The 22351-nt window shown below is 38.3% G+C and overlaps 1 protein-coding gene across 3 annotated transcripts; it reads right to left on the bottom strand.

Moving 5' to 3' along the window:
- Positions 1–377: 377 nt before the first annotated feature.
- Positions 378–22278, bottom strand: EDRF1 (erythroid differentiation regulatory factor 1). 3 transcript variants are annotated; one of them, XM_038181090.2, is made up of 25 exons: positions 22045–22278; positions 21755–21963; positions 20640–20706; positions 20188–20313; positions 19573–19697; positions 19000–19159; positions 17626–17727; positions 17212–17333; positions 16136–16247; positions 15328–15475; positions 15135–15243; positions 14913–15024; positions 13889–14149; positions 12258–12329; positions 11995–12145; positions 10323–10511; positions 9110–9310; positions 8573–8791; positions 7431–7654; positions 6276–6434; positions 5872–6021; positions 4742–4895; positions 4370–4485; positions 4055–4218; positions 378–1227 (listed from the first exon to the last, which is right to left on the bottom strand). In XM_038181090.2, exons 1-25 carry the CDS (start codon positions 22111–22113, stop codon positions 1056–1058), a joined length of 3693 nt encoding a protein of 1230 aa, XP_038037018.1. In that variant the 5' UTR covers positions 22114–22278; the 3' UTR covers positions 378–1055. The 3 variants fall into 3 exon arrangements, with proteins under 3 accessions (XP_038037018.1, XP_027315746.2, XP_038037019.1); XM_027459945.3 differs by having other exon boundaries at positions 21755–21945; positions 22045–22199; XM_038181091.2 differs by lacking the exon at positions 17626–17727 and having other exon boundaries at positions 22045–22196.
- Between the last annotated feature and the right edge of the window lie 73 nt (positions 22279–22351).

Below are 22351 nucleotides of genomic sequence, written 5' to 3'. Positions count from 1 at the left end.
GATACCAATTTCAAGCACAGTGCTTTTAGGCATCTTGCCTCAGAAACCTGCTTACATGTAAACATTTAATATATTTTATTATATAATAATATTATATAAAATGTAAACATTTGTTTAAATGACAAATACATTTCTACCATCCAAAATGAGCTCTACTTCTCATTTGCAAGAGAAAAAGATTAAGTAAAAGTAAACACACCCATAGAAAACCAAGAAGCCCAAGCAGCAAGCCTCCCTTCGTTGTTTCAAAAGAGCAGCTGCCCTCCCTGCACTGGACCTTCCTCCCTCACCAAGTCTTACCTGAAAGTCTGTTGAACAGTTTGCTTCTGACAAAAGCAAAAACGTCACAACCAATGAAAACAAGGCACAAGGTTGCATAGGTTTATTTAATAAATAAGGATTTATTTAAAAATAAGCTTTTATTTATTCACAGTTTCAAGTCTGAAAAACATAATACTATTCTCCATCAAGTCAAAACGCAGCTAAAACCATTCGTTCCTGTTGTAAATGAAATACCACTGATGGCTAATATTTGCAAGGACCTTGCAAAGGTAGAAAGGCACCCATTTTTGTGCAGGACAGTCGCTGCAGTAAGAGAAACATGTCCACATATTCAACAGGAATCTCCTGGTACAACTTCAGCTCATGTTACTGGTTAAAGTGTTCCAATAAAGCTTTGCTTACAAAGTATATTTCATTAAATATCAAACCCGAGCAACTGTGAGATTACATTTTTATGCAAAATATTTGCCTCACTGCAAAGCCCATTACCTTTAAGAGAAAAATGTGCATTTCTCCAAGATAAGAAATTAAAGTTACCCAGAACTCCAACTTTGCATTTCAAACAACGAAATGCTAGTAACCGAACCATTGTGGAACTACCACAGGATAATAAGAATCTCCTGTTCTTTCCCAGGTGTACTATGTAACAACATAAGCAATATTCTTATCACCTTTGATAAATCCAAATATGAATCCAAATCCCACATGGGAAAAATTACCACTGATCCCACGCAGATGCAAGGCACTATTTCTGCTCATTTGCAGCACTTCAGTCACTGAACTCCTCCAGCAGCAGCTTCACTACTTTGTGTCAGCTGCTCCAGTAGATTTAGGATTACCTCTATCCGCTCCAGCAGAGTCATGCTTTTGTTAGCAGTTGCACGCAACAGAAGAGAGTAAACTTGCTTGTTGGTTTTAAGAGTTATTTCTTCTTCACTAATGGCCCTGAAAAGGAAACACATAAAAGCTATTAATCTGACCACAACATTTAATTCTACAAATTGGCAAGGCAATTATTACACGATAACCTTGATGATCATCTCTTTGAAACCCCATGGCTGGTGCTTGGGTTTGGGACTCCTATTTCCTTAGTTCTTACTTCCTGCCATTTCACAGCATTGCAGGCAGAACCTGTGCTTACACTGCAGGAGGGGTAAGGAGTTCCAGTTTTTCTTCAGCTCCAGTCTGGCCATTTTATTAAGTTACAATCCCAAAGCATGTTGTAAACCCTCCAGTCAATGTCTCTGTGCCAAACCTCTGTACTTTTGTCAGAGTTTGGCTAATCTGATCAGGCCAAATGCAAAGAGACACCTGAGCATTCATGAGATGCTATTTGCTCCTGTGCAGTTGCCTCCCATTTGCTCAGCCCTACAAACCACTACGGACATCAGCTTCCTGTTGAAGTCTGAAGCCCGTGATCTGGCCTCATTCTCTCAAGTTCCATACACCTAAATTACTTCCATGCGATAGAGACTTTTCCATGGCCAAAACCTTTACACAGAAGAGCTTTTCCCCTTTTCCCAGTCTGTCAGATCTCCCTTTAATATTTGTCAAAAGGAGAAAACTGATCTAAGTCACTTACACAAGTGCCAGCTACTGCTTCAGCAGTGTCACCCCACGTTTAACATCCAAGACTAATAACCCAAACAAGAAAAAAAAGCTACTACTGGTATTGCAATTAAATCAAGAGTGCATGCATGCAAGTAGCAGTCAGTTTAATTATAAATGCTTCCGGAATTAAAAATTTAATTTGCTTTATCTTTTTTTGTAACACTTGGCAGAAATCAGATTCATTTATTAAACAGAACAGGTAGTCAAAAACAATAAAAGCCACTGAAATGCAAAGTATTTCCAGGATAAGCTACAAGAATTCCCAGAACAAAGTATTAATTTCAATTACTTCTTTCCTCCAATTTACACAGCCAAGTTCAGTTATGCTTATGCATTTAACTTCTAGAAGGTAAGACTGATTTCATTCAGTTTTATTGCTAGTCTGCAAGTTTCACTATCAAACAGCTTTACCACATGTTCTGCTCTCTGCCAGAATGCATCCAAGACTCTGAAATAGCATTCGTGAACTCTAATTTCCTCCCTTTTCAGCTTGCCCATTATTAAAACCCAAGACAGACATCATTTTCTCCTTCTGTAAAGCTGAACTAAGGAAGCATATGGAAAGCCTACACAAGGCACTAGAAAGGTTAAATAAAAAGGTAATTTTAAGCTGAGCCTCAATCCACTGCTGTTTCAAGAAGTTTAAGACCAACACTCCCATTTCATGATGCTCGACTTCAAACTGCAACCTGTTCCCTAGGTGAAACCTTCAGTACAAAGCCTCATTCAAGAGAGATTCAGTGGTAAGAAGTAAACAGAGATGAGTTTACACAACACTTGGCCAGGTCGTGAAACCACAGAAGCAGTTTATTCAGTTACCTGCGACATCTACTTGGCTACGTACAGGTTATACTTCAATCCTCTGCTTTTCACATATTCAGATTGCCACCTTGTGGAAACTCTTTTCTCTGAGTGAATGCACCTCAGCCACCACTAAAAGAGCATGCAGGCTTTCTTCTAGTCTCTTGTTTTTCTATTTGTCTCCTATCAGCAAACAACTTACTGCGCAAGATGAATTCATCTCACAATTTACTGCATCAGAGTAACACTTAACATCAGCAGCATTTCAACGTGATGAATGATTAACAACTTCAAACTTCATCTAGTAGAAGAAACAACAACTGCAGATTGCAGAAGCTACAGCAACATAACACATTTGCTGCTGACGGGATAAAAGGTGCTCTCAGGATCCCCAAAGCAGAAACACACACATTCAAACCTAACCAACTGAAGCAATAATGATACAACAAATTACACTGCCACACCTGATCACAGCAACACTTCAAGGTCAACACAAAGAAGATAAGCCTTGTGTGGCCGTGTGTGCTCTGAACTCCAGCAGCCAGACTGAAGATTGTTTCTTCTTGCACTCCATTAGGCATTAGAAAGATAACGACGAGCATTTTCCCCACATACATCCTTCTGCTTACAGCACTACTGATGCACCTATGTTTATTCTGAAGCGTTCAGAATGTTCAGCATGTGCCCAGCAATGTTGTCACTGGTACATTTTATCATCAAAATCTACCTAAAGGTAAGTAGTACACAGCAGCTTCTCCCCTCACTAACCTTGAGGTATCCTGCCACAGATGAACACCAAATCAGTAAGACAAAGGACCCATTATAGATGTACTCAACACACTGAGCAAACACTTCTATTTACAATAAATAGAGTCAAGACAGTGAGAAGTATGCCAGCAGCTTACAGCAGTACAAGTTAAACTGCTTTTTATCTCCATTTACACCTATGAACAGCAAGAGATTTATATCCTACGAAGGATAAGCTAGGTGCTTTATGCTCTCTGATACCTGCGATTTGTAACTGTATTGAGATTTTTATACAAAGAAAAAAATTACAACTTATTTTCTTGAATAGAGGCCATTCAGGCTAATGGTTTTTTTAGTCTGCTCTCACTCCTGGACTCCTATCAGGAAAGGAGAGAAAAAACTGCTGAGCCTAGGCACACACAGTGAAGGTGTTTCTTGGTCATACCCTCAGTTACACACAAACAAGAAACGTTCAAGCTTTAGGTGATCAATGAACACACCAAGTCTCCCCCAGAAAAGAATCACATCCTTCTGCATACCTAGGAATGTGCAGTTTGTACAGATTTATGTGCCCAAAGCACATCTACACAACATGTATCAAGGTTCAACTTACCCACTCTTCTTTTTGGTTGAAGTTAACAGCTTAATGGATTGCAGGAGAAGGAATGACATTCTAGACTCAAAAATACTAAGTAGCTTCAATACTTCTTCCTTGTTAAGGCCAGTGGAGGAATCATTAGTGGAGGTATTTTCAGTATTGCTCTCATCTTTACTTATCTACAGAAAGAGAAAAGCAAAATCTTCGTATCATTTAAGCAGCTAAGTCAACCAAGAAGTAGACAAGCAACACCTTAATCACCAATTGACTGATTTTGTGAATGCACCAGACACAGGAGCAGACAATCAGATTAACTTGTCTTCTGTTTACCTGTTCACTCTCTGCTGCAAGCTCTTTTCTGATGAGCTGGAATGCACACTTCGTCTTAACCATAATATCGAGAGCCCCAAACAAAGTCTTTAGTTTTCCAGCACTGCTGTTCTGACCTGAAAATCAAGGACACTATTAATGGCTTATATTCTGGTTTGTGCTTTTTATTTCATCCAAAAAGATTGAGAGTCCTCATTAAAAAAAGCGCATACTATTTTAGTTGAACGAGAAACAGTAAAATAAAAGCCTCTCCTCTTCTAAAGAGGACTATTCTGAAAAGCAGATTACTCCTGCTTTCATGTACAGTTATTTATAAGTGAAATAAGTTAACAGGATTTTCGAGGACTACTGCAGAAAGACAGTTAGACTTACTTGCCATCTGGAATTCTGCAAATGCCACTCTTTCCAGCTGCACACGAAGAAACTCACAGGGTGCATCCTTCAAGAGTTGAAAGAGTCTCACTGCTTTACTATAATGGAGATCAGCAAGTACACGATGTTGTTTCCTCAAATGCTCATCACCAACCTGCACTCCAAATAGGGTACACAGTAAATGTCAGACAATTTGTATGTTCATGAAGTATCCATTAGAAAAAAAGTGTTATGGAAAATGTGAGGTACCAACCATTCCCCACCTCATTTTGAAATTGTTCAAAGTATCTGCACACTTCTAGAATACATCACTAGCCCACCACCACTGAAGTTAGTGTATTTTCACAATTAACACTAACAAACCCACATTAAGTAGAACCAAGTTAGTCATATAAAAAAAGCTAGAACACCACATGACAATGTAGACTGGCATATTGCTTCCTAGGGCTTTAATAAGAGATTAGCAGACAGCCTTCTACTGGATCATTAGCAGAAGGATCACAGGAGTGACTTGGAAGCAAAACCAAACTTAAGATAACTCAGCAGCAGCCACCTCTACTATTCTAGACAGCTTTGCACATTCAGACTGAAAAAAACTCAAACACTCTATAAAGGACAGGATGACTAAGGGGCAAGCTCACTTCTTGCTGCTTCCTGTAGAGGGGAAATAAAGAGGGAGGTAACAGTCTCTCCTCCCTGGTAACCAATGATAGAACGCATGGGAACAGCACAAAGCTGCACAAGGAGAGGTTCAGACAAGACATTAGGAAGAAAGTATTTATCTTGAGGGTAGACAAACACTGGAACAGGCTTCCTAGCATGGTGGTTGATGCCCCATGCCTGCCAGTATTCAACAGACATTTGGATAATGCCCTCAATCACGTTTTCATTAGCTCTGGTCAGGCAATTGGACTCGGTGATCTTCATAGGTCCCCTCCAACTGAACTATTCTATCCTAGTCAAAAATTAACAGCTTATTTGCAGATCAGTGTGAAATACATCTTTCTGGTTAAATCATTTAAATGAAGATATTCTAGCTCCAGGTAGACAGGTAAATATCAATCTTCACAAACGTTACACATTAAGCATGGAACCTGTACAGAAGAAAAGCGAACAGTTTCTACTAATACCTGATTTCTCAGGCAACTGTGGTACATGGAAGCAAGCCTGTGGTGGATGGTTGCAGCCCGATACTGGCAGAGAGGCTGCCGTGGGGACACCGTATCGACATCACAGTATTTCAAGGACTTCATCATGGCTTCACTAACTTCCTTCTCTATCTACAAGAAAAAACAAAGCCACTTTCATGTTCTAGTTTCAAAGTAATCACACTATGTAGAAGTGTAAGGGTTAAATCTATTAAACAAAACCTAAAAACTTTATGACTAAGGCTTTATGGTTTGCAAGAACTACTTCATACAAGATTTTAATCTAATAGAGGTTTACAAGTTATTCCAGTATCAGTTGTCTGCTGTTCAGTTTGTCAAGAAAATAGCTTATTTTATCAGATTTTGTTTCAAATCTTCTTCATTACCTGTTCCTGAGCCTTTCTAGATAAGGGAGCATAATCCTGCTGTAGAGTTGCCATAGTGAAGTATGTCGTAGACAGCTCCCAGTTCACAGAATCCCAAACAGCTGGATGCACGTCTCTCTTTCCGAGTGATCTTAATGCTCTTAGATAGTAGTCAATAGCCTACAGATTGTAAAATAAATGCATTTATAGTTACTGCTTGTAGTGGTTATAAATACAAGTTCATTTCCCTTTATCCATTCTCAAGGAATGACTTCAAATTATCCTGAGCCTTCTTTAGTATTTTCCTTATACCCATTTTGGTCATAGTTTCAATCCTGACCAGTGCATGCCTTTCTCCTTTGCACGTGCTAATGCCATCTGTTGAATATCAAGATCTGAATGTCACAGCACTTCATGTATCAGAGCAATGGAATCAAACCTAAACACTGCCAAACCAATCTATTTAATTTTAAAAACCATTTCTCAGGATAAATACCAAAACATCAGAAGTGCCAGTTACGTTACAGAAAGGGCCAACTTTCAGATCTGTTATTGCAACTGTCCCTCCCAGGTACACTAATTACTTTTTGCACTCTCCTCAGTAATAAGCTATCAAGGGCTATTTAAAATTATTCAAACACTATTTGAAACAAATCTGTGTCTAAGGAGTTATATGGTTCCTTCAAGCATAATACAAGTTTAAATGAACCAAAGAGAAATTATGTGGTTTTGTATCCTAGACACATTGTAATAGGGAAGACAGACTAGCCATTAAAAACATGCCACAGGGGACATTCTAGAAAAACAAACTCAGCCTCCTCTAACCAACACTGCAACATGAGAGGCAGCTTTAAGAAAGGAAAAAAACACACCCCTACACACCAAAAAGCACAAGAAACAAGAAGAGATCAAGCTATTATGTTAAGACCCATCATAATAAAACAAAGGCACTTCTGAAACATGCATTTGCCTTTGGTAACTTCCATGTATAATACATTATTCACTACAGCTATTCACTTCATTTTACATATTAAACATGTTGAGGAGACCCCATTATTTTGGGGCAGAAGCTCAGTGCTAGCCACTTTGCTCCTTATTTTTACACTTCCAAAGGGAAACATTCAGGAATGCAATTCCCCTCTACATTTAACTAACATGTCAGAAATAATACGTTACCTTATTATAATAAAGGGCCTCTTCTGGGGAAAACTCTCTTTTGAAGTCACCTTCGGTCGCACAGTGTGCTTGAGCACAAATTCGCATGAGTCTTCCCGTGTTGCACAGCAGGAGAGCAGCATTGGTTGCATCATCAATCGACTCAAAATTCTGAATTCCTTTTTCAAAGCAAGAGAAGCTTTTCTTCCAGAGTTGCTGCTCTGTCGTTGATACATTCTTACTCACTGAGGTTAAAAATACATGGCTTATCAGCAGTTGAAATTCTCAAAAAATACTGAACAAACACTTCTATTGTTTTCTAACAGGTTTATAAAGATGGTCTTCTAGAACTTAAATGTCATAAAAATATTCTGAAAACCCAATTTCATGGAAAAACAGTTAATACCAGAAGTGCACTACACATAGTATATGTTAGAAAAAATTATAACAACAAAAATTGTAAATTAGCAGAATAAAACATATTATAAATGCTTTTCCCCCCCCACTACAGTAATATTCAGGATATGACAATTGCTCCTACAAACCTGCAGCATGAAACAAGGAAGAAGTGATTTTTACAGACAAGTGAAATTCAGTATTAAGGTTTTTACTTCAGCTAAGTAGCAGTTCTGCAAAAACATGGTGATGATGAAAAAATCACCACATTAGTCTAACATAAGCTACTTCAAATATTAGACAGATTACAGAACAGCCAGTATTTAGGAGTATTTACACTGAACCACCACTGTCTAGTTCATTCCAGTTTAAATAACTAGTACTTCTGGACCTTTTTTTTTTTTTTTTTTTTAAAAAAAAGCCAGCCAGACAAAAAAACAAAACAAACATTTCTGGAGGGCATTCAACCTATTTTGTAAGAATCTCTCCAAGGCATCCCATTATTCAGTTTAAGTTCAGTTAATAAAGTATACAAGCCACACTGATCTCTGGATCATATAACAGACATCAAATTATTATGTCCATTATAAATTATAATAGACATTAAATCTATAGCATAATTTTTACAAAAATACTTACTACAAAGATCTTTAAATGTCATCTTTATAATCAGGAATGCTCATCATTTCCCACATTACTACTGCACATAATCATTGTTCTAGCTCAGTGAAACAGTGTGCAGTAAGAAGTAGAAAAAGAATGCTTACCCACTCTTTCAGTCTGCACTGCAGCAGCCTGGTTCATGTAAAATACTCCAATTTCATTCCTGATGTTACCCATCCTCTTCAGCACCTGTACATGCTGCTCAGGATTTTGCTTTTTTAAATTACTGAAGAGTAAAATTTCGTAAGCTGCTTCATAACATTTACAGCTGACTGAAAGTTGGCATTCCAAGTCTGTAGACAAGTCAGTAGCCCAGGCAAACACTAGAAGACAAAAAACAAAGCCTGCCTGTCAAACAGTAATTCCAAATAAATGCAGGTCTAGATGAAGATGACCAAAGCATAAGACTGTCAGGATGACTGCATGATTTCCACACCCAAGCAGAATCTATCCAATAGATAAACAATTTACATCTTCAGTTGGTTTACAGCTCAGGCATGCCATGCAGGATCTTGATAACCCCTGTCCTTCTGGCAGGCATAAGCGTCCTCCGAATAAAGCAATGAAACATAATGAACAGTGAAATTACTTTGTCTGCCATACAGCTGGATCATGACAGCTATCTTATATTGGTAGCATACCTTGGCAGCTGGATTCTCTGTGAAGACTGTGTAGTATTTCCTGATCTTCCTTTGTCTGGTAGTTATATTCTTCAAGATACGCTGCTCTGTTGTTTGCATTTTGAGCGAGCATTAACTGGATATCTCCACAAAGCGTTAAACACTGACAAAGAAATACTAATACTTCAGGAAGCATGCTGGCACAGAGACAACAGTAGGTATCTATTAGAAAAAACACACAGGTGAGGGAGGGGGAAAGAGAAAAGAATCACACTTCAGAAGTTTTGACAGTCTGACAGCGCAATTGGTTTTATGTTACTTGTCACGTTTATTCTCCGTATCCAGACAACACATGTCCTCCTAAGAACTAACCTATTTTAAAATCTTGTTCTACACAGCTGACAGCTTCAGAAGAGTGACTGTTTTGTTAAAGATGAGCAGACTGACAATTACAAATACTAATTTCAGATTTCCATCTAAAACCAAGGAAAACCAAATTTTTACAGACCAACTCAATTCATATACAGCCTAAAAAATTGTTTTTCAAATGGCACAGTTTAAATTTAATTTTCAAGTCCTCCAAAGACTGAAAATCTGAATAATGTTTTGAATTATAAGCATATTGATGCTCTAAGTAAAGATCGTGTTCTTGTTTTCTATGTGTTCTTTCATATACACACCCACCACCCTACAAATATGGAAGCAAAACAGCAGTACTGCAAGCAGTAAGTTGATGACATTTTCTGATTATTTAATGTCCTAAACAGCCTGATTTTCCGTTTTCCTTGGTAATACATCAGGATGTCATTCATTTTAGAGGAGCATCCAATTCACAGGTGAACGAGTTTGGTATTTTTGAAAAATCTGGTAAACATTTGGATGAAATGGGAACCAGCAGGCATTGCCAGAGAGTAACCTGCTTGCAGTGGTAGCACTAAGAACACAGAATTCTACCTCTGTCTTGAACCAGGGCTGAATGCTCCCATCTTCAGTGCTCTGAAGTTTAAGATTGGTGCCTTCAGTTTATCACTGCATCAAAATAAGAGTATTTTTTCTCCAAACAGAGATGGATGAGTTATTCTTACTACAGCCTTCTCTCCAGAGCACTGAGCTAGACACTTAAACAGAGGCGTCAGACTTGTCACTGCATGCCACTAGGCTAAATCATGCAAAGAAGTATTTGATATTGTGAAAGGTATGTACAGTCAGCAGCACTGATGACTAACTAACTTACCGTGGCACTGTAAAGCCAGCTTGATGTATCGTAACGCTCTCCCATACTTCTGTAGAATCATAGCAGCATCAGACAGGACATAATAAGCCTTTGATGATTTCAGAATGAGCTGGAGCTTCATTTTATATTGCCATGATCCGGGAATCATTCCTGACTGACTGGAATGCTTACCCTTCTGAAAGGAGCCCACTGTAACACAAACAGAACCTGATCAGTAAATCTCATGGCCATAACATAAGCCACAGGTGTGGCCCAACTTCACCAGTATACAGGCTGGATGCAAATTGCTATCATACAGCTCTACACAAGGATACCACCTTGCCTGCTGCTGCATTTTTCTTCTGCAAAACAGGCTCAACACATGGAACTTTTCCATTTATTTCACCTAACAGGACGCTAGAATACAATGCCAGTGCAGCTAACCTCCCATGTTCTGAACAGCTTTTGAAACACTGGTGCAACAACCAGGACTCTTCCATACAGTAAAAGTAGAAGAGAATTAGTAAGTCACAGGCATAATTTGCTGTGTTTTCTGCCAAATCCCTTTGATATGTTCTTGTTTAAAAAAAAAAAAAAAATAAAAAAATCTCAAACTAAGGAAGTCTCCAACACCAAGGGAGCTGATAACCTAGTCATTCCTACAAGTAAGGCCAAAGCCCTTCTCACACTAGCTCCAAGACATCCTCAGCATAAGACGAAGAACATTTCTTCTTTGGTGCTGCAGTAATTATGGAACCAGAAAGAAGAAGCCACTGACTTTAAGCACATTAGAGGTCCTGATGCCAAGGGACTGAACTTCACTGTCCTGACAAGCAAGTCTGAAGCAGAATAAGAGGCTAAGTAAAATTTTGAGGATCTGTGCAATATTTACATCCCACATTACCCAGGAAACACTTGTTTCTAAATAAAAAAAAGTTACTATGTGGGCATTCTCCTTTCCAGCTGGCAAGCAGCTGCAATGTGTCATCAGCTCCAAACAGCAGAGACAGAAGATAGAGCCTGGCTGCAGCCGAGCTGAAATCAGCACACTGTTCTTATTGAGCTGACCCCAGTCAAATTTTTCCAGTAGATCTTGGTAAAAACTAATCACATATTCCACATTAGCAGTATTGTGCAGAATTCACGCAAGCTCAATGCATCTAAACAACTCTATCAGAAACCTGTATTCTGTGGTCAAATACCTGATATAAACTAAGAAAGCATTAGTACATCTCCAGGTCATTAACATTCATGAAAAAAAAAATTGGAATAGAAATAAACAAAGAAGAGAGACTACTGAAACTAAAGCAACACACCACCACCCCCCAAAAAAAGTAACACGCACCCTACAGACAACTTACAGTGCTCCCCACACCAAATCTACTGAGGCCCAAACTACTAAGTCCTTATGGAAATCATCTGGAAGCCATAACTAAGTAAGATCCACCAACATCATGTGTTTAAACAATAAAAGATGCTTTGATATGCAAAGTCTCCCAAATGCTCTATTCTCTTTGTATTTAAAAAGAGAATAGACCATGTCCTCTAATTTTGTTTTTATGCAGTATGTATTTTTTTTGCTTATACAACAGTGTAATTAGCAACCTACAAGTCTGTTTTGACAAACAAAATAGAGTAGCAGCAGTTTGTGTTGGTACTTGAAAGGTCTTATTTGCACAACAATACAACTTACTTTTGTCTAAAAATAAGGCCATCTGTTTTTCCAGACACTCAGGACCACCACTGGTGGATTCATCTTCATATTTCAAAGGGATTGGTGTGCTGGGGTCAGCTGCAGGAAGGTCACTCTCTTTTTTAACACTGCTGTCAACAGACTTCAAACCCTACAAGAAGAAATGCTTTAATTCACCTTGAAAGCAATACTTCACAAATACTGAAGACACCAAGAATTGTGTACCAGGTGAAATACTAATAGAAATATGACAGCAAGCTTACCTCCAGGACATAGCTAAGCACCAGCCGGCAGCGTTCCTCAGTGCCGTGGCAGACAGGAAATGTACAGCTAGGCTTGATGGAGGGGGGCAACAGGGGAGAAACAGGAGAAGAACAGAAGTTCAAAACACAAAATATCAAAGTTAACAGCCAGAAAAAACAATTAACAGATTGCAGTAAAAAAAAAAAACAAAAAAAAACTGTTAATGAAACATTTGAGCTCTACACTGGAAAGCACCACAGTATTTTATTTTATTTTTATTTTTATTTATTTTTTTTTTTTTTTATCTCCGAGAGCAATTCATACACCTGCTTACCACCATACTGCTTACTTCAAATTGTATACTTAGCTTCTCTCAGTAATCTCAAGAGACAAAGCAAGGAGGAAGAGAAAATTTATTTCATAACACTAATTACAACACTATCCATAGATGATCTGCAACACAGACCCAGGCAGATTTGATACCATAAGGAAACTATTCTATCAAACTATAAATTGAAAAATTGAAGCAGCACTTTCAACATCTTCACGTTGCTTGGTAGCTTTGGGCTTTTTTTTTTTTTTTTGGTTTGTCTTTGGTTTCTTCTGGGGTGGAGTAGACAGGGGAGAGGAAATGGGAAATTTAGTGTTTCTACACCTGTATCAATTACTGTATTTTCATGTGATGAACCCTGAAGTGTTAAATATATTAAGTAGTCACAAATTTTTAGGAATGTTTGTTCATTGATACTCAGCACAGCAATTAGAAAAACAGGTTTCATTTTTGACTGATTGGAGTCGCTTAATTCTGTAATCTTATATAATAGGTAAGTAAAATATCAAAAGTAGAATAGTACAGACAAGTACGGACAGTTTGTTTATTGGTCCTGTCAGTTTCTCATTTTATTCTGTTTTTCTATAATAATGAACAGAAGGTACATTAAACGTAGCAGTGTTACACTTCTGCCCATTCACTCATGAAGCACACTTATGCCAATGAAGCTTTAGGAATATTATACTTCTGCATCAAGCTGCCTTCTTAGGAAGAAGATTCAAAAAGACTTCAAGTTCTGTTCTTCACACGTATAAGAGGAGTATGACAGATATTAAGGCAATCAAATTGCCATATCCTGACCGTGTATCCTAAGAAGACAGATTAGAGAGGGAGAGTGGAGACTAATCCTATGGATCCAAACTGATGTTCCAGTAAACAAAAACTTAGTATTACTCCAGAGGCGGGGGAAGTAGAAGAGGCTCAGCATCCACACAAACTTATAGTCACCTACAGCTGTTAAACATGGCTGTGGTTGACTATTTTCTCTGCTGCCGTAACAGGATTTTTTTTTTTTGTAGCTAGCTATGCAGAATCATGCATGCCACAAAAAAAAAAAAAAAAAAAAAAAACAGGTGCAAGAAAGTAGAGGAAAAGTCCTGTTTTGCAATACATTGGATTTAAGGTAAAAATCTCAGATTCTATGAACAGCTAGAAAGTTTCTCTTCCTTCTACTAACCTGAAGAAATCAAAAAACTACACACAGAGGAAAACCTACAATGATAGCCGAAGATAAAACTAACAGGTAACTGAATTTTGATAACAAAGCTTGCTGCATCACAGCTTTCAAGAAACCCCTTAAAAATCTACAATTTCACTTACACGTATTCGATGAACAGACTTGTATTTTTCTGGTACTGATAACTCTCCAACAGATTTGATTATAGCCACTGCTTTATTGTCATCTGGTGGATCAGAACTGTTACTGTAAGAACCGTTTTCATCACTATCTGGCATTTCTTCCTCTTCTTCACTATAACTTTCATCAGAGTTTCCATTTATAGGGAAGTCTGTACTGTCTTCTTTTTTAGGTTCATCCAACTGAAAAAGCTCTGATAACATGTAGTTTGCTGAAGCAATTATCTTTTTAAATAAGGAAAGAAAAATCAGTGATTTGTTTTCAAGTTAAGTTTTTCAGTTGATGGGCAACATCAATATAATTTGTCTTAGGCTGTATTTACAGGTAATCAACTACCTAACTGTCCTGTTTGCTCCTTAGAATGTATGTTCTCATGGTGTTTGACCATGTTTCAGTGCTAAATTTTTAAGCAACACTTATGCTATCTTCACTGATTTGTTTATGTTGTCAACAATTTGTATGTGCAGATCCTGCAGTCAAGCTTGCCCACATTCATTTTCACCCACCTTACATATGAAAATGAAAGATGAAATCCCCCAACTTCTAGAGAGCAATAATATTCCTTACAAGAAGTTCGAAGCTGTTTTCTTTCTACCTCAAGTTCACTCACAGCTTAAATTCTTGCTCAGATAGCTCTCACATTCCTATGACAAGAGGAATTTTTGACACTCAGAGATGAGTCACACTGCATCAAATCTGCTAGGAAATTTGGGTCATATCTGGTTAAAAAAATACACCACACATACTTCCTTAAAGTGATCATATTTTAGGCACCTGGACCTCAAATTGGCCTGAAAAGTTTATTAAGTGCCTAGGCTCCACCTTAAATTAAGGAATCCTGTATACCTCAAGGATTATCCAAACATTAAGCAATAGATTTCAGGCTTGAAGTTTTGGATTTTGGCATCCAAACAGGATGGGATTTGACTGCCAAAAGAAACTTTTCCATTGTATTTACACAAAGATACATGAACACATTGTTCTTACTTGAGGATGTCTGCCGTTGTCCAGTAACTTAAGACAATTAAGAAGCAGTGTTCTGATAGTGCCATAGTGCTTTTTGTTCTGGTTTTTCTTCAGCATCATATTGCAAGCAACTCTAAAAGAAAAAGTTGAACAAATTAGTGATCCCAGGACAATTTCTTTGTGTTAGAAGGAAACAAAATATTTGAAGCAAGTTTAAATCTTTGAAGTTATTTCAAAACTCACTTGTACAGAAGAATTGCCACTGGCATTGTAAAAGGATTTTGGTATTTGTCTTCTGTTTCTTCACAAAGGGTGGTTAGGTCATACAGCTTTACTATATCACTCCCACTTGCTGAAAGGCAAGATGTTTCATTAATCAGCATGACATTAACATAAACTTAAAATAATAAAAAAAAAATTATCTAAATTTACTTACCCTTAAATAACCAGTAAGTATGTCCTTCTTTGGTGCAATTTGATTTCAGAAAAGATAAGATATTTTGAGCAATATCTTTTATCACTTTGGTAGAGAAATTAGAGTTTTCTAAATTGGGAATATCTTCAGTCTTGATCATTTCATATTTCTGCAAGGAACACATTTTAAAAACATGATAAGGAGGCTTTTCTGCTACTACCACACCCAAAGCTACAGGTCAATGTCTCTATTAACTGCTTAAAGAAACAGTCTACTATTATGATACAGTGTCAAAGTAATTTTTATGACTTCAGCTTTTATTGAGCAGTGCTATCAAGATATGCTTGCTTTTAAGGAGAACTCACTGCTATAAAAAACTTATGACTACATAAATAGAAACCAAAAGGTGAGAAAGAAGTTGTGCAGTTACAACACCTACCCACTACTTCAGTGAAACTTAAGTCAGCAGCTACATGCTACCAGGTGCAACAAATGAACCCAGCTGGTATCTGTAGGCTATCATAAAACAGTAAATATAATCAAAACTTAAAAGGCATGCAAGTGAAAAATCACAGGTTCTAAGATGCGAGAAAATGGTTTATTTCTGCAGCTATTTTTTTTGGTCTTCAAGCATCTGTGCAGGTAACAATCTTGCATGCATGGAAGAGAGGAAAAAAGAATAAAATGTTTTCAGATGACTGTTTAAATGCTTCTCGTTCTGCAGTAAGTTTTGTAATCTTTGTCAGAACAGTAAGATTAGAAAGAAACCTATTACAACTGCAACAATCTCAGAAACTGAAGTAGGCATAAAGCCAAGAGCCAGGCTTACCTGAACAATTCCATTAACATGAAAGCACATCACAAGCTCTGGTACATTGCATATTAAGTTGTCCAACCAATAGTCAATTCCTGTTAACACATTTATTGGCTTGTTGTTATCCCTAGAAGCAAGTATTTCCAGTGTTATTTAAATCCCTGTTTACGCTCCAGAAAACAAGGTATGTTTACTAATGGGATTTAAGTCACCTTAGTGGAAGAATATTAAATCAATTATTTGTGAATTGTTTTAAGATGACAAACACAGAGTTGCATCAAATAAAACAAGTGTAGTGATCTCTCCAATAGAATACATTCACATTCCCTCAGCAGTTTTGAGTTTTTTGCCTACACTTAGACTGAAGATTTAACAAGCTTCACATGTCACACTATTACCAAAATAGTAAGTACTTCTAAAGGAATGGCAGCATTAGCAGCATCTAATTATAGTGCAAGCCTTCTTCCAGACCTTCCAAAATTCCTTTCAAAGCAAGATTGTTAATTTCTAGATGTGTCTTAAAAAGATGACAAATACACCAAGTATGTTTCAAGTTCTTGCTCATTCTCTGCTTATGCACGAGCAGGAACAGAAAGACCAATAACCAAATAATCAACATAAAGCATTTTTGAACAGAAAACAGTCAGAACACACAAGTACTATTGTCACAAGTTTTGTGTACTTATGAAGTGCCTAACAAGCAGTTACTGAAATTCAGAATTCCAGTAAATGGTACTGCCAACTCTTATAAAAATAGCAATAGAAGAAATTATGGACATAGCGTTTTAACATTCAAATGCATGCTAACGTGAGGAAAGGTTGCAAACAGCCACTATTTTCAAATAAAGTTTTAGAGCTAGAAAAAGCAGCAGAATATCTCACGTCCCAGTGCAATAGCACAGTTATGAGACTTCCTGTTTACCAGTACTTCATAATGCCATTGCCATTTAAGTCTAAAGCATGAATTTTCTTCTTTAAACTCTGTGTAACAGTTAAGAATCAAACAAAAGATCAGCAGATAGTTAAAGAGGAAAGCAACGCAAAACTCAGTCAAGGCTGGCACATACAAACTTGTTAACTTCAAAATTCACCTGAGACGCAAGCTCACAGCAGGGTATCTCCCACCTCCAAATATAGGCATGTTTGATCCTACTAACATGTGGATGTCTTCGAAGGTCCACAAGATGTTACGGACAAAGTCGTTTTTAAGTCCCTTCATTAAGAGAAAAAACGGTCTATAAATCACTGGTATAAACACACGTTCTCTGTGACAATCTGCAGAATTACAAGAAAGCAAGATGCAAAAGCAGCAAATAAAAGACAGCACAAAATGAACTATGCTATGCAGTCACATTAACTTAAAAGACTGAGATCACAGATGCCACAAAAGCTACTTCTACAGGGGACTTAGCTTTTCTCTTGGCTCCAATTTAGACCAAATTTTTTAAAGTGTTGAATTAAATTGGGACGGTTGTGTTTGAGCTCAAATTTCACATATAGCATACCTGACTGTTTTCCCCGTCATTGAACAAAGTAGTCAGGTTTTGTTCTTTGGGGGCTGAGGCCACATGCCCCACTATATATGAGGGTTCAAGAGGCACACTTCCCTGTGAAGAGCACAAGGATAAGGAGTGATTCTGCTGCTGACGTAAAGCTAGGCCATAGAAAAAGATTATATATTCTGAACAACAAAAGCACAGGAAGCAAAAACCTTCACCTCCACCGTCTTTAAATAACACATTCAACTACAAAAAACCTTTAGTCAGTGACTAGAATGCTTCTTTAGCTATGGCTAGTACCAAAACTTTTTTTTTTTTTTTTTTTAATATTCTGATAGGCCTTAGAAAGTTTTTATAGAAATGCTATTACCCCCAGAATCTGCACTAGATTATCAACCTTGAGAATGTAAATCCTCTAGGCTGACATCTTGTAAAGAAGTCTAAAAAGAGTCACTGCACAAATGCACACAGCTTTTCTACAACAGAGTCTGCTTTGTCAATTAATTCCTAAAGAAGGTGAGAAAGAAAAGTAGCCCTTTTGGTAGGAGCATCGAAGTACTGAACTATTTCTCCACTTTAAAACATTATATCAGAACACATACAGTTATAATCTTATGACCAACACAGGTTAGAGCCTTCATTAACTTAACTACCCAAATCACTTGGCATACCTTGTGGTAATACTGTTTACCATAGTAATTATAATCTAGGTATGCTTAATACAACAGATATTTTGGCCTCTCAAAAATGTAATTCCTATAGCGCATTACTCAAAGAAGAGAGGAATTTCCTATATTCCTAAATAAGCTTAGCCACAGATAAACCCTGGATTAGAGCCCAGCTTGTTGTATAAACACGTAACACAAATGGAAGGGAGCTGTATCATCTCACAGCAAGTATCGTATACATTAACTGTTTTGCAAATATTTTCACAGATCCATATTTTGCCCATCAACAATAAATTCAGGGACAGAGAACTTATTTTAATGGCAAACTAAAAAACCCAAAAGCTCAGAGCCTTAAGCTTCTATACACACCACCTAGCTATCAAGTTTTCCTACTTCCACGTGAAATCATTGATAACTACTCTTATCTATATGTAGTCCTTCAGAAATAGATATATATGTGTATATGTAAATGTGTATAAATATAAATTGAGTACTACAATGACAGAAAAAAGTTACTTCTGAAATTTGGAGCGCTGAAACACTGGCATGAGCTAAAATGCACATACTGACAAGATCTAATGCCTTAGTCCTGCCTCTCAGAGAAAAGTATGTTAGCAGCACCTCTGAAAACCTGTAATAATCAATATCCTATAGGGAATACAAATACTCTCTATGAAAGCTTGTGTGTCCTTTAAAAGGCTATTATGCTAACCTGGTTAGAGGCACCTGGATCTTCAGATAACGAAGAAGGCATTTCAAATGGAGCTGGCCAGGAGGCCCGTCCTGCTTCATCACCCTCACCTGGAACAGGACCCTCCTGGTGCTGTTTTGAACTGGAAGGAACAGGCTGAGCAGCTCCATCACCATTAATGCTGACAAAACATTAAGAAGTGAACAATACACAATGAAAATGTGCTACACAATTTAAATTTGATGCAGTAGTCTCAGACAGCTTTGGTAACATGCTTAAAGATTGGTATATTGACTAGATTTACAGCACAGTGGCAGCTGTCACTATACCTAGCATGTTTCTTTCAAATCAATTTCAGTTTTCAGAAGGAGTATTGAGATAGGACATTAAGTCACATTGTTTATTTTATACTGTAGTATTTTAAAATACTGCAGTGCCTATTAAAAACATTTACATGTTATTTCATGATCTCATTCCGCAGTTTCCTACGCATAAAGCAGTAAATAAGACAGACCAATTCTAACATTTACTTCAAGAGAGGAACTGAGGCAGAAGTTGGTGCAGAATTCAACACTCATGCAGACATAAGGTTACCTGTAATACAAAAATTTGGAAAGTATAGCCTTCTGGTACCAGTGTTCTTTACTCTTCTTTTTTCGTTGCCACTTCTGATCAATCAGCCTTTGATAAAACTCCTTCAGCCACGTCCAGTCCCCTGTCTAGTCAATATCATAAATATAGAATTAATATCAAGAAAGATCTGCAAATTAAATCAAGTACCTTATTGCAACTGAAAATTACTCCAAGGCTAAATTCTTGAATTTATTGAAAATGTATCTTCTGGAAAAGTTACGTTCCAAAGAAGTCAACTTTTAAGAAAGTCAGACACAAGGCAAAAAGACTACATAGTAACAAACGATTAGTGATAAAATTAGTGAAATAGCACAGCAATATAGAGGCAATTATAAGAAAGACTGACATGGAATTTTAATTCTACAATACTGTAAATAGAAAGACGTCAGATTCTCCATTGCAGTTACTGGTTAAACCAATTGCTGCAGAATAGCAGCAGATGCTTCAAGTAGATCTTCAGGACTAGCATATGGTTCTCAGAAGTTTTGCTACATATATGCTTTCTTGCTGGCTACACTATTCCCAAAATAATGTATTTTAACCATATGGCATACTTAAAACAACACAAATGTTAACCTGAGATGATCTCATGAAGAGTTCTTGAATATCTAGCTCATCCAACAAGAGCGTCCGCCCAATGCGATGCACTGCCATGCTCACGTGTGACTTGCTGTATGGTATCTTCAGAAGCTTTTTAATATTCTTGCAGAAGAAAAGAGAACAAAGATTACATTCCGTATAATTATACTTTATCATAAATCACAATTCTCAGGGAACTGGAAGCAAAGAATACACTCCTAACATTTGAGTTTGGACAGAGATATGAGTAAAAAGCTGTCCAAAATAAACACAGATAAGTGAGTATGTATCTCTTTTTCTTCCTCTGAATCATCTAAGTTCTGCAAAGTGTTTCAGCAGACCTTTACTTTTCCTCGCTGGATACGAAGATGCCAGAAGCCATGACAGTACTTTACGGTAAGGTCATAAAACACAGAACTTTGAATGACATAACTTCCAACTATACATACCTCTGAATCAGACACAACGTCCACATCATTGCCAATGGAGTCAATGAAGTCATACGCCATCCCAAAGCTACAGAGAGTAATACAGGTTAATTTAAATGCAATGTCACATTAAACACAGACCTCCTTGTTCTCCAAAGGAGGTCAACCCTCTGAAAACTTTTTCTTAATAAAAAGTAGTCTAGCTAAACATTACCAGGATCGATGAGATCTAAAGTTAGTTAACAAAACCATTTTGACATCCCACAAGTTCCCCAAATACATCATTGGAAGTGCTTAAATCTGAGTTCAAGATATCCTAAAAAGCTGTTTTATTGAAATCAAGGCAATCTGAAATATTAAACAAGTTGATTGTTTATTTAAATTTAAACCGCAAACTGCTAAGTTTCACTAGCTAGCTGACTGAGCATGAATTTGCTTGATCAGCACTGATTTAGGAATTATTTATGAACTCCATGAACTCACCTCATTCAACTAATTTGCAAACACAGGGGATCGGAATAAACGATCTTTCAATGCCCCTTCCAAACCTTAACGTTCTGTGAAACATCCGTACAGAAGGGTGACACTGCTTTTTTGAGCTCGCCCCTTATATTACCGTATGGGTTCACTGATAAGAGTATGAAGGGTTTTTTTTTGCTTATTATCTTATTTCTTAGATTAAAAATATAAGCCGAAGAAGCTTAAAATATAAATTAGCTTATTTCTAAATCTCCTGAACAGCCATAAGGGGGCTCCTCGGCTACCCAGGGGTACTGGATTTGTCCCATTTCCATCCCTGACGGGAAGCAGAGCAGCTAGCTGAATCAGCCTCCTTTCTGATCAACTGACAGCAGCCAACCAGAGAAGCACGTGAAGCTGGTGTCACTTAATGATAAATCTTAAAAAAAAGTTTAGATATATTGGTGTTATAGATATATTGGTGTTATTAATCGCTTAGAAAGGAAGCAAGGTTACAGCATAAAGAGCGGGTAATGAAGAAGTAGAAGAAAGGTCCAGAAAAAGCAGCATGCAGTTGTTATAAATAGAGTCTTTACTTAGAATTCTGCAGGGTCTGAGCTCGCTGTTAGATTTATCATTAAAGATAGACTAAAAAAAGCCAATTCTGGCGCACCCACCTCGAGAAAGGCGTACTTTTCTTGCTGCTGCCCAGGATGGCCGTGCCCGCCGGCCCCAGCCGGGCGCTCTCCCTCAGCCAGTTGGCGGGGGGCAGCTTCAGGTCGGTTTTCTCCTGCAGGCGGGCGAAGGCGGCCTGCGGCGGGGCGGAGGAGTACTTCACCACAGCGCTGCTCTTCACCGCCAGCGAGCCCTGCTCCCCGGAGAGAAGCTGCGTTTAGAATTACCAGCAATTAACGCCCGCACCCGTCATTAAGAGCCTGCCCTGCCGCTGCCCGGCCCCGTTAGTTACCTGCTTGGGCTCCTCCGCCTCAGCTCCCCGCGGGGCCGCGGCCGGCCCGGGGCCGCGGGGCTCCGCCATCTTGTGCCCGCCGCGGGGCTCCCTCCGGCGGCGGGGGCACGGCCCCGGGGTGACGTCACGGGATCGCGTCACGGCGCCGCCGCCGCCTCTCGCGCGCTTCCCCGTGAAGTCCCAAGAGGCGGCGGAGGGCGGGAGGCGGCCGCTAGGGGGCGGGGGCGGGGGCGGGGGCGGGGCGGAGGGAGGGGGGGGATCGCGACATGTCGGCGCTGTGCCGAGCTTAATTAGGCTCGTTAGGGGT

This window comes from Anas platyrhynchos, chromosome 6 (assembly GCF_047663525.1).
Source record: "Anas platyrhynchos isolate ZD024472 breed Pekin duck chromosome 6, IASCAAS_PekinDuck_T2T, whole genome shotgun sequence".
NCBI classification, from domain to species: Eukaryota; Metazoa; Chordata; class Aves; order Anseriformes; family Anatidae; genus Anas; species Anas platyrhynchos.
The sequence above is the reverse complement of the archived record's forward strand: the minus strand, read 5'-3'. Positions and strand labels throughout refer to the sequence as shown.

Bases quoted from the DNA above. Each gene is read 5' to 3' on its own strand.
- EDRF1 (XM_038181090.2), bottom strand. From the start codon at position 22,113: ATGGCGGAGCCCCGCGGCCCCGGGCCGGCCGCGGCCCCGCGGGGAGCT. The intron at 19,698-20,187 runs GTTAACATTTGT...GATATTGACTAG, and splicing joins TCTTCATGAGATCATCTCAG to ACAGGGGACTGGACGTGGCT. The intron at 1,228-4,054 runs GTAAGTTGAACC...TTTCCTTTTCAG, and splicing joins TCAACCAAAAAGAAGAGTGG to GGCCATTAGTGAAGAAGAAA.